Consider the following 12,655-nt stretch of genomic DNA (forward strand, 5'->3'; position numbering starts at 1 on the left):
GGGACTGTCTTGTCAGACTTGGTCTCTTAGGATCATCCACAGGTACCTATACTGTAGATAGGTCTTAGTCATCAGGTCTACTCCACTTCCTTGTTGCCTGCCTAGACTCTTGGCACTCTTAGGTGAGCAGACTTAGTCAGCCTGTGTTGCCCTGACAGTATGCGCCTACAGGTCTGAGGAATCCTCAGGTGCTCAACTTGGTATTGTGCAGGTACTTCATGAGTATCTTGATCTACACAGACACCTTCAACTCCTGCTTCAGCAGCCCATGGACATGCAGCTACTGTTAACTGCATGCAACATTGTGGACCACTCACTAGGTGCAGCACATGTCCCTGCTCCACAGCATGGTCCTGGGGGGCTGCATGATATTGAGGAACCCAATGAAGAGGCAAACATGGCAGAATTGTTCAATGACTTGGCGGCTGACAGGGTGGCTGCCAGTGCATCACAGGATGAAGACGCATCCATGCATGATTCAGACAGTGAGGTGGAGGCAGAACTCTTAGAAGGTCATGCTGTATGTCATCATGTTCAGTGATGACTTATTCTAACTTGGATCAATTGCAGAGTGGGAACTTGACGGCTTCCAGTGACAGCAGTGATAGCTGTGACTGACATATTCCATGGATATCTGCAGTAGTTTTCTTAATACATCCAGGCTGTACCCAGTTGCAGTTCATGTAACATCTGGCAATGGATTTCCATTCAAGGTACACTCACAGCAGCCCAAGAAGGGGCTTCAATTTGTCTTTCCAATGACCTCTAAGAACAAATCCCACCACTGCCCAAATGACCATTTGTATGCTGCCAACAAGACAATCATAACCACTGTAAATGCATAAGCAGCTGTGCATTTCCATTTAACAGGTACTCACTGAGAATGACCAGGCATGCTAACTTGTGGTTGTGTAGGAAGCTGTCAGTTTCCACCAATAGGTGGAACAGTGATAGTAGAGCATTGCCAAACATTAGGTCAGACTGCATCCCCAAGGTCTGTTCTTGAGCCATGCAAATGAGATGGCAAGCCCAAGCTCCATATTTGTATTGCCGGTATGTCTTAGTGAAAAGTTCCATCCATACCTCTTGTCCCTTCATTGCCCCAACCTGTGTGTTGATTGCATCAATGATGGCTGCAGCTGCATGTTTGCATAACAGTTTGGCAACATCTTGGATTTCTTTTGGCAAGACACCCTCAACAGGGGATGGGAGATTAGAAGTAGTGTTGGGTACTGGGTTTCCAGCCATGACTAGGTCTGTAACAGTGGCCACAGCAGCTACTGCCAAAATATTGCCAGGACTTCCCTGGCATGGAAGTTAGCAAAATATGGCAGTTAACTCTCAAGGATAGGAGGAGACAGTTGTTTTGGGGGGGGACTTACACTGGGAGAGGAAAAGCAGTCCTCAGAAAATGCTAACTTCACACTATCCATCATCCATCCATCGATGTCACCTTTCCCCATTACCAGCCATTCAGCTGCAAGGATCCAACAGGCTACTTCATCCAGACAAAGCACTCTGATTTGCTCTTGTAAGGCAGCTGTCTGAGCATTTAGAGGCAAGGGTTGCAAGATCAGCAACAGTGTGTCCATTGTAGCAGCCACAGCAGGAGGCACTACAGTGGTGGGAGGATGATTGGAATGCTGATTGAGTACCTGCTGCTGCAGTTGGACCAGTTGCCATGGTGATCCAACCCAAGAGGTGTCCAAAATATCAGTCCAATGGGTGGTGTGCAAGAACTTGCTCGGAAAAGGGGGGAGAGATGGGGGAAGTCAGTAGAAATGTGGGAGTCAGCCTGTAGCTGAGCTATCAAAAGTCAGTATGCAATAATCGGAGCTTAGTGTCCATCTAGTCAAGTCACAATAAGTCAAGTCAAATCTGCCTATCCAGTGAGAGGATAATTGGATCTGTATAATGCTAACTGATAAGGGGCAGAATAAGCTACATACAGGAGTTTCTGGAAACTACTTATACTAGCTACTAAAAACCATACTCTATACTAGTCCGGTCTCTGGATACCTCTCCTAGGCAGGTGTTGGCATGCTGAATATCTGTGTGGGTCGATCCCATTGTGGAGGAAACCTGCTGTTGTCATGCCGAATATCCAGGTGGTCCTGTTGCCTGGGGAATCCTAGTAGTTGCCATGCCAAATATCCAGGGGGGGGTCAAGACTTGTTGCTGGGGTGCATTGTCCGCATAGTGAGGGTCCGTAGTGCTGTGCAACAGTCTCTAAGGCCTGAAAATAACTGTGGGAATACCGGCCTGACACACCCCACTGGAGGTGGGGTTGTTCAGCAGTTCTTTGATCTGTTGTCATTGCTGGTCCATCTGACGCTGCTGGGTATTGATCTGATGCTGTAAGTTATCAAGTTGGACTTGCTGTTGCTTGAGCAGATTGTGTTGGTGCTGAAGCTGCACCCTTTGTTCCTTCAGTTTGGACCCAGTGAAGCTGTTCAATGAGGGCCTGCTCACACTGCAGGTGCTTGTGCTCCAGCTCATGAAGGAGGTGAAGCAGTGCCTTCAGCTGACTTGACATGTCTTGGTCCTGCACATTAACTAGCTGGTCATGCGGAATCTGCTTTTGTGCCAGAGGTACTTCTTTGTCCAGCAGTTCTCCAGCAAGTGAGGAGATGTCCATTCACTTCATGGACAAGCTGCCAGGTGATGCAGCCAAATGTGCCGTTGCTGCAAGAACAGTAGACTCATTAAGATCTGCAATCATTGAAAGCATTGATAAAGCAGGCAGAGCAGTTCCATGCTCATCTGGACCACTCACAGCATTTGGCTGAACGCTGGAGGAGGGAGAGGACACAGTTGCAGCTGCAGCTCCTGCAAGTGGATGGGACAGCGCTACAGACAGTACTGTGCCAGCAGCAGTTGTTGTTGAGACTGCAGTACATGGGGCTGCAGAGGGTTCTGCCCATGCCACAGCTGCAGAAGTGACTGGACCAGCCAGCACAGCAGAGAGTAGTGAATCTGTCCCAGCCACAGGAGAGACTGGATCTGATGACTTTCAAGTGGAGGGTCTCCGTGGGGGTCCAGACAGTGCTCCAGAGGATGATGTGGTTAGAGCAGCAGCTGTGGAGATTGTAGCAAATGCTGCAGCAGATCCCACAGCAGTGTGCATCAGTGGCAGCTTCATGGATGATCACTTGAAGAGGTACTTTCCATTGATGCTGGTGGGACAAGTACTTGGGGGAACAGAATTAAGATGGAGATAGAGGGAGAAGAAATCAGTTTGGATCTGAGAAAAAATGCAGTGGTCTTGTGTTGCAGCAGAAAAACGGCATTCAATTTCCTCATGTCTGGGTCAAAGACATATATATCTTACCCCTTGATTGAGAAGAGGTGCCAGGGATCCATCATCTAGGGAATGCTGACATCTATTCTCTCTTTTTCATTCCAGCATAGGGCACATCTAATCCTTTCTAACTCCAATGCTGTTGTACAGTCTCTCCGGAACAGGACACCCTTGAATAAAGCACAGATATTTTGATTGAGACTGGAACATGAGGCATGACAATGGGCACTAAGATCACATGAGGAATGATGAAAGCAGGCTCCATCAGCAGATACAAAGCCTTCCCTCCCACATAATATGTCATGGTTGCTGTGGTGGATCTCAGCTGTACCTGTTCCTGTGAGTGTTATTCCTCCTGTTCCCTTCCATAATTCTGACTATATAGGACAGTGAGTCCGTTGTTGCTATCTGTTTGACCCACAATGCCTTCTACCATTCAACCTACAGGAAGTGCATTTGGTACATCTCTATGGTGGAAAGGAGACAGTGCTGTCACTAATACAACAGACACCAGATGCAAATGCAGCCAATGTAAGACATTCTTCCTGCACAGACACAGGCAACTCTGCAGCATTCACAGCCTCTCTTCCCACCCATCACATTCCTAGCAATGGACACAATGATGCCACCATTCACCATACCCCAACCAGTCTGCCATCCAGGGAACTGTCTTTCACATACCAGCCCAATGCATTCCTGTCAAATACTGCTGCTGACGCAGGTGAACACTGCTTTGAATATACTTCCAATACTGCAGCTGACGATGCTGCTGACCACGCAGCAGAAGGGTTGGAGGCAGAGGAATGGGTGCTGCCTGAATATGCACATCAGGACCTGCCTCCCTATCAGTGAATCAATCCGACCTTGAGCACTAACAGCTGGGGGAGTCTTCAGGCAAACTCCTGGGGTCAGCAGATCAAGAACATGCCCATTCTCACAGCTGCATCATCTGCCCTGGCTGCAGCACCTGATGTTTTAATTTCCAAATGCACAGGCCTCCAGTTCAGGCATGATGTGCCCTTCGAGCTTCTCACAGCTGAAGAGTACTTCCAGCATAAGAAAGCTTGTGCACAAGAGGCAAGAACTCATATTCAGTACCTCCACAAAGTTGCCAACTCCCAGGGGATTGTTCACCATGCTGGTGGGGACTATGCCAGTGTTCCACAGTCACCCATGCTGTCTGTTGCTGCAGACAACATGGCACCATTGCCTGCCCAAGAGACCTGGTCTTACTTTGGTTGGATGTCCTGCTGCAGGGGCCGCTGAAGGTAGCGCACTTCCACACCCTCCCCATCATTTATACACACTGTCTTTGTTCTGTCACATGTTGTAAGTCTTTAGGACCCCCCTTGCTTTGCTGGTGTGACACATGGATTTGTATCATTGTGACCATTGTATGCTGCATCATCAATTTGTCTGCACTGCACCTTTGAAAGTACCCTGCTGCATCTGTGGGTAACCCTCATGCTCAGCATGCTACACCATGCTCATGAGATTCCTGTTGTTCATACACCGCAGCCAACATGCTGTATGAACAAGTACATAAAGGAATCATGATAACTACATGTTCTTAATATTTGCATTGCAGTTGGTTGAATGGCTAGGGGTGCTGCAGCATGCCAGGCTGTGCTGCAGTGCAAAGTGTGGCTCCCACTTACAGGTTTTCTCACACTTAGTGATGAGTGAAAATGTGTGAGTAGATAATCTGGCTGTGTGCAACCCAACAAAGGGCAATAAGAAATCAGGACTGGTAGATGACGTGAATACTTCTGCTGCAAGAGGGGCTACTGCACAGCAACATACAGCTGCAGGGCAGAGTACACCATAATGTGGTGCCACAGATCCTCTCAAATGCAGCACCGAGGTGACTCTGCTTAAGGTGTCCTTGAATGATTTTACTGCTGAGATGCCATGCTGCAACATTCTAATCTGCTGCAATGTCTGCAGGGAACTGGGTGCAGAATCTACACAGGTGCAGCAGCAGCGCTGAATGATGCAGCAAAGGGATAAATGGCTGAGCTATGATCATTCAAAGAGAATAAAAGCAAGCACATCTCTACTACAGCACACCATATGTATCTAGGTGTCCATGCTGCAGCCACAAAGAACAAGACAGGAAACACATGTATTATATGCTACCCTGTCACAAGGTGTGCTACGTCCTCCAGGGATAGTCCTGCAGTGCTCGTAGCAAGTCACAGGCAAACACAATCTCATAGAAAATCAGCCCTGCCTCTTCCCTTTCAGCCTGGCTTTCTGCTCAATTGCCAAAGTTGTGCATCTCTTTTGATCAGATAAATAAATCTAATATTGCTTCCATTTTTCACTTGATGGGCTGCCAGTTGTGTCCTTGAAGAGCCAGGTCAAACTTATGCATTTGTTCCAACATCACAAGCTCCAGCATCCATGTTTGGCAAGCAATGAGCCGGTTGTAATCCTTGTTTGTAGAAAACTCAAGCATATCAGTCATTTGCTTGTTTTTTGTGGGCAAATGTTCTGGCCATGATGGCCAGTCATACTGTTCCTGATAAGTTTACTGCAGAGGGAGTAGGCCAGCTTACCACATCACCCATCAGCCCCACTATCATGTCCTTGACCACTTCAGTGAAGAGATTGGTGTTGTCTAATATTTTGCACATGAATGGCATGGCATATGGGACACCTTCATCAGAATGGAACCAATGCAGCAAGTTCATCCACCTGGTTTCAGGTGATTCACTTGCATAATTATCTTCTGTGACAAGGATAGGCAATAGGGGTGGTGGAAGCTACAGTGAGACATGTCATTACTGCGGTGTGGATGCAATAATGACAGTACATACAAATCATTGGATGACCTTCAGCTTCAGTCATTTCACCAAGTATTTTTCAGGAGCTGCAGCAGTGCTTGCTGCAGTGGTACCATTGACACTCATGGCCCCAGCCGGTGGAGCACTCCATGTTGGTGTGGACAGGCCAGCAGGGGCAGCAACTGCCTCAGTGACAGGGGAGGTGTGAGGGCAACATGATCCCACAACCATTGATGATCAAATAACCAAACAGGTGACAAGCAAATCAGAGAGTAGTGAGTCGTACATCAATCAATGCCTCAACATTTGTTCACAAATAGAGGGATCAACAGGGGTGTTATAGAGTGAGTGGGGATTGACAGCTGACAGGTACAATTGTGTGTGTGTCATGTGCACGTTTGGAATGATTATAGCTTTGTGTTTAGAACCTAATGACTTTGGACCATGGGGTTCCTAAAAGATTAGCTCTAAAGAGCTACAGGGGCTATACCTAGGGTTCTATATATGTCTAGGTATGGAAGTAAAAAGGAAGCAAAGTCTGTGGCTGACTATACAGCTCGTTTAGGGCAGGCACCTCATGTCTCTGGTCTGGTCAGTCCTGCACAATCTATGACTGATGTCTCACATTCTGGGATCTGTCCTTCCTGGAGTCAGGTGATTGTAGTATTGGCTGTCATTTGGGGTGTCATGCCCTGTGACTGTGCCCTGATCATTGTCAATTGCAGCTGTTTGCAATTGATTTTAGGGATGTCCCCTGACAGAAGGATTCACTGGCTCCTTGGGTCTCAGCCTCAGTCTCTTCCTGTGATGTGGCATGGGAGGAAGCTGTAACAGCTGAGGGACTAGCTGCATTTGCTGCATAGGATTCCCGATCAGCTTTGTCCACTGCCTCATTTATTGCAGCATTGACTTTGGCTTCAGCTAATGTGGCATTCAAGGCTTAGGCTTCACTGCTGGGCAAGCTCAAGAAAAGGAGTGCATTGGCGGCTGCGTGAGGAACTCCTTCAACTGGCAAAGTAGCAGTAGCAGTTGCCATTGAATGGCTAGCTGGACTTGGGGAAGCAGATGCTGACTGGGTCCCATGGCTTTGGGGTGGCGTACCAGGTCTAGCAGCAGGTTGATCCCGGTGTGCTGATGTGCCTGGGGTTTGTTGAGCAACGTTGAAATTGCTTTCTGGAGTGTCAGGAGAATGTGGTGAGCAGTCTTCGTGATGTGGTGTTGTATGCTGCGGACTGCTGGCACCTGAAGATGGACTCGCCATTTCTCCTGCCACTGCTTCTAGGCTCCGTCACTTCACCTGCAATTGATATGTTGTGACGACCTTGTGTTGTTTGGTCAGAGGACTGTCAACTTCCCCAGTTGGTGATTGAGATCACTTCTGCTGTTCTTGCTTGCACTGCAGGAACTGCGCCTGCAGCACAAGCAGCTTGTTTACCTCTCAATGCAGCTGTGCTTCCGGCTGTTGGAGGAATTCCATCAATTTCTCTGCTGACTGCTGCATATGCTGTTGTATTGGGTCCTGCAGCTTGTCCTCCAGCTGTGGAGCCTCATGCAGCAAGGGCGGTTGCAGCTCCTCTTCATGCTGTTGCTGTCCCTCGGAATTGACTTGTTGTTGCCCATGTTGGGGATGCAGTTCATGGAGAGGCTTGTTGTGTCCCATGTGTTGCTGTATGCCATGTGCAGCATGCAATGTGTTTCTGCCAGCTTGATCTGACAACTGATCCTCCTTGTTTGCGTCATCCATAGCAGGTCGTTACATTATTCCAAACGGCATGATTGTGGGAGCAGCAGCCTGTTGTTGTTCAAGTTGTTGCTGCTGACTGGATGGTGCCAGCTCAGGCTGAACGAGCAAAGGAGGACTGGCATGCCGAGTTTCAAGATGCAGCTCCTTTTGTTGAAGGTGCTGCGCAGACTGGCTCTCCAAAGTGGTGCTGCCAGGTATTGAGGTTCTGCATCCAGGTGACCATGGCTGCCTTGACTGAGACTGCAGCAAGAGGAAGCTGTGGAGCACAGGTAATCTGCCCTCATGGAAAGCTCTATTTCCCCATCTCAGCGTCAACTCCTCATACTCATTCTCGGAGCTGTTGAGGAAAGAACCATGTAGCCCACCTTGCTGCCAATGTTCTTCCGGTATGCAGGAAAGTGCTTTCCCATTGTTTGAATCTTGCATGAAAGGCTGCTGCAGGGGCTTCAGCTGCGGTGCCTGTTGGAGCTGCCGCATCCAGTGGGGCTGCAGCATCTGGATGGGCTGCCATGTCCAGGAGGGCTCCAATGGCTGGATGGGCAGGATGGGCAATATGATGTCAGTAGCATGATTGTGAGGCTGTCCTTTGTGATCAGGCACCATGAGCAGAGACTATATATGCATCCGGTGGGCAGTAATCGGGGTGTTGTCCTGGTGGATAGAGAAGGACATGAGATGGGAATTTGAGGGGAATACCGCAGGATCTACAATCTTCCAGCATGTGAACTTTGTCTACATCACAAGTAAGCAAATATGGAATGGTTTTCGGACATGGTCTTACCATGATAACTGCAGTCAAATGGTTGTCCCCACCAGAGACAAGCTATGCAAGGTTAGGTTGGGTGCAGCAATGGCTGGAACATCACTTACATAAGGTTGATTCCACTTGAAATGCTGGCTTCAGGTGGAAACATAGCATTCAACTGGTGTTGAAGTACCACCCCCACAACTGCATTTTGAATGGCCAATTTGCCTCATGTGTCTCATTGATTTCACCACTGGGGGTGAGCATATGTTCAGAGAAGCTTTGGATCCGTGCATTGAGCTCAGTGTTGTACAGTGAATGATTGCAATCTGGTTTGCTGTCTTGTGCCATTGCAGGTCAAGAGGGGAAAGGCTGAGGTGGTAGCAGCCACTGTTGATGGTGGTCTGTTTCTGCATGACAGTTGAGGCCCAACACCACAGCTAAGGCTTGCAGCATTAGAGGGGACTTCTCTGCCTCTGCCTCTGCTGCTGCACTTAATGCAGCCAATGGTAGGATGGAGACACATCAAAGGTACTGTTTGTTCTTTGCTTCCAGTCTGGGCTTGCAGCGGAACTGTTGCTGCTGCAGCCAATGAAAATGAATTACCATGTGATAGACCACTATGCGTTCTTTGCTTCCATTGGTGCTGCAGTGTGCATGGTTGCAAGGGCCAATCAAAGGCCAGACATGCATCAAGGCCAACAGTGGCAACCAACCTGGACTGACTATGCTAGCATACTCTGGGTCGGAAAAAAAAGGTATAAAGGCATGCATTTTCAGGACAGATATGCTGCAGACTTTCACAGAAATGGCCCCCAGAAATGTATGACCCTCAGGTTGACTGGCTTCACCCTAACTCTGACTGACACTCCTCACAGAAGAACCAGCAACTGCCCATGTCCAAAGGAGGGGGGGATGGTACCACTTGCCTCCCCACTGCCACTGTGTCTGCTCTCACTGAAGAAACAGACACAGGTTCGCTGCTACAGACTGGGGGAAGGCTATCAAGCAGTCTGTGGCTGGACAACAGTCTGCAACATGAAGACAGCCCCTCAATGCTGCAACTGCAGGGACTGACTCTCGAAACACTGCAGAGCAGGCCTGCCACCCCAGCCCTGCAATATGAAATCAATGAAGTAGACCTGGATGAAATGCGGTTTGGAGAAGCTTGTGAGCTTGCCGGTATGGAGCAGGAGGAAGAAGTACCCAACAAGGAAATCAAAATCGATGAGATTGAGAAGGACAAAATGTTGGCAAACAGTTACTTAGTTCGTGCAACTTCATCTCAGGAGGTTGACCTGTTGGACACCCAGAATTCCTTAGATGCAGAGCTGGAGACAGCTCTGTTCAACACACTTGGGTACCTCAATCAGCGTGCCATCACTATAAGCGCTGCAGATGCTGCTGCTGCTTCTACCCCTGCCACTACCATGCTGCTGTCTGCTGCAAATTCTGGTCCTGCAGCTTCTGCTGCAACCACTGTACATGCCGCTGCAGCCACTCTTGTGGCTACTGCTCCACTTGCTGTCACTCAACCCAACCAAGATGTGGTTGCCTCCACTGCAACAAACACCCTCGTGCTTGTAACAATGCATCGCAATGCATCTGGTAGCCCATGTACTAGCCTGCCCACAACAGTGTCACCCATGACCGCCTCAGCTGTGGACTCCATATGGGAGACAATTTGGCAGTCAGCTGCTGCACCTCCTCGAGGGACCAATGTGCCGGCTATCTGCATTCAGTCCCATCCACTGCTGCCTGCATTAGACGATCCATGTGAATGTCTCCTCACTGTGAAACAGAGGCTGGCGCAGGAAGGGGCAGAGCTTGTTGTGCACAAGACAACCAAGCCAGGACGTCCATCTCTCCAGGAGGTGGAGGACTTGTCCTTATTCACCTCCACCATCACCAAGCTCTCCAACTTCCTGAAGCACTGCTACAGCACAACCCTGACACGTCTTGCTGATGCCCTGCCACATGATATTTGCACTGCTCCAGCTACCCATTTCTCAAAGAGTTCCAACGCTTGGAATGACTAGCAAGCCTGCTGCATGAAACAGCACCCAGACTGGGATGATTCCTGGGTGAAGAGTGAATGGGCACACTTGAAGGAGCCTTGTCCGCCAACATCAGCACTCTGGCCACAGCTGTGCAATGTTCTCCATTCACATGCAGCACTGGTTTCAGGCCGAAGCGAGAACCTCTCAGTGCCTGATAATGCAGAACATGCTGCAGCAGCACCTCATATGCAATTTAACAATTATGCTCATGCTGAACAGTTGGAGATTTCTTGGATGGAACAGCTTCAGATCGACAAAGTCATTTTTTTGGTCTCTTGGAATTCACAAGATGGCCCCCAATATGCACATTTCATCTCGTCCACTGGTGCTGCCACTTTCTTTGATATTGACGCATGACCTGGCGGATTGCAGAAAGCTGTAGATCTCCAGTGGTACATGAAGTAAGTCATTTTCCCTGGATTTTGAGGAAACTGTCTGATGTGTGACCAGGACACTCACCTCAGTGAAGGAGAGTTATTATCAGACCATCTCACTGTCATCTCCCCCAGACAATCTTCCCGTTTACTTCAACCTCCCACCTGGCTATATCCCATGTTGAGCACACCCAGGTGCAGCCTGGTTCCAGGCAGGAGCTACCAACACTGCAGCCCCTGTCCCTGCTGCAGCCCACTATCATGCTGCAGCCCACTGGCACGCTGCAGCCCACTGGCACGCTGCAGCCCACTGGCATGCTGCAGCCCACTGCCATGGGTCATTCACCCCTGCCAGCATTGGAATCCAGCAACCCTGAACCAGAAGCCCTCTCTAGGAATGCTGTGTCAGGGATCGTTCAACAGTGTCAAAGCCTTGACAATCAGGGTGACCCTGACAGTATGCCCACCACCTTTGTGCAGTTCTTGCCATGGAAATCAAATGCATCAAATGTATCGTCCTCCCTGCTGCTGCACATGCAGCAGGCTTGCAAGAACAAGGGCAACACAGAAGATCCTGGTGTGGATAGTGAGATCCCACTATGCACCAGCTACTACAATCTCCTGGAGAACATGCACAATGGCATGTCAAAGGCAAAGTTCAACAAGACACCATTCTCAAATTAGGAGGCTTATCAGTGGATGTGGAGGGAAATGTCGCAAATGAACCACAATATTATCAGGATCACTGTTGTTATGGAGATCTGCAATTACATGTGTAAGCATATCCTCATTTCACATGCTACATGACCTGATTTCTGCATAGGCTCATTTGGGATTCTGAAAGTGGACCCAAACGCCAAGCTGCAGCTGAATTCTTGGATGGTGCCTAATCCAATCAAGCATGGGCTGCGATGGGAAGGCTGGCCTGTTGGCAACAGCTCTGCTCCACTGTGGAAGGGATTTGGTGCCGTCAACAGCCACAAACCCAAGATGGTGGTGAACATGCCTGTTTGGCAGCAATGAGATGTGCTTTGGGCCCTCTATCAGGGTATCTTACAGCTGGTTCCCTTTGCAAAAGGTATGCTGCAAACCCAACACATGCAGAAAATGCTGATCAGTCATCAGGTGGCTACAGAACAGGCACACTGGTCTTTGACTGTTTCATTCCACCATTGGAGAATGCTCTAGAGAATGTGGACATTGTGATGATTCCAATGACATACTACAAGGAGGAGTACAAACATGCCGTGGATCTTGCCAAGGTACAGCATACCTTGACGCCATCTACAAAATGCTGAGTGAAGCTTCTCTGCAAGGACCAGGAAGAACTGCTTAAGAAGGCAGAGGAATGAGGAGACACTCCAGCTGCAGCTTTGCATGCTGCTGCCACATCTACTCCCACTAGGCACAATCCCCCTTGCCATACTCATGCTTCTGGCTTCAAGGCATCTGGTGAAGACTGGGGGGATACCACAGATCCTGAATTGGATGATGAAGAGGTGCAGTCACATCACCTGTCTTACTATGCCATGGACAAGGATACATCAGATGATGTGCCTGCCTGTCAGGGCACCAGCTCATTGGTTGGTCAAGAGAAATGACTAAGCCTTTATGACATGGAAGTAGCTGGTATACCTTGGCA

General features: G+C 49.0%; 2 protein-coding genes across 2 annotated transcripts; one reads left to right on the forward strand and one right to left on the reverse strand.

Annotated features, from left to right (window-relative positions):
• Positions 1-7,528: 7,528 nt before the first annotated feature.
• Positions 7,529-7,834, reverse strand: DACRYDRAFT_16218 (uncharacterized protein; the record flags this gene model as incomplete). The annotated part of the gene is made up of 1 exon (XM_040771174.1): positions 7,529-7,834. The coding sequence occupies one exon, from the start codon at positions 7,832-7,834 to the stop codon at positions 7,529-7,531; it is 306 nt and encodes a 101-aa protein (XP_040628453.1).
• A 1,800-nt stretch (positions 7,835-9,634) lies between these two features.
• Positions 9,635-11,697, forward strand: DACRYDRAFT_16219 (uncharacterized protein; the record flags this gene model as incomplete). The annotated part of the gene is made up of 4 exons (XM_040771175.1): positions 9,635-10,453; positions 10,640-10,897; positions 11,012-11,040; positions 11,226-11,697. 4 exons carry the CDS (start codon positions 9,635-9,637, stop codon positions 11,695-11,697), a joined length of 1,578 nt encoding a protein of 525 aa, XP_040628454.1.
• Positions 11,698-12,655: the final 958 nt, after the last annotated feature.

Source organism: Dacryopinax primogenitus (genome assembly GCF_000292625.1).
Source record: "Dacryopinax primogenitus strain DJM-731 SS1 chromosome Unknown DACRYscaffold_10, whole genome shotgun sequence".
NCBI lineage: Eukaryota > Fungi > Basidiomycota > Dacrymycetes > Dacrymycetales > Dacrymycetaceae > Dacryopinax > Dacryopinax primogenitus.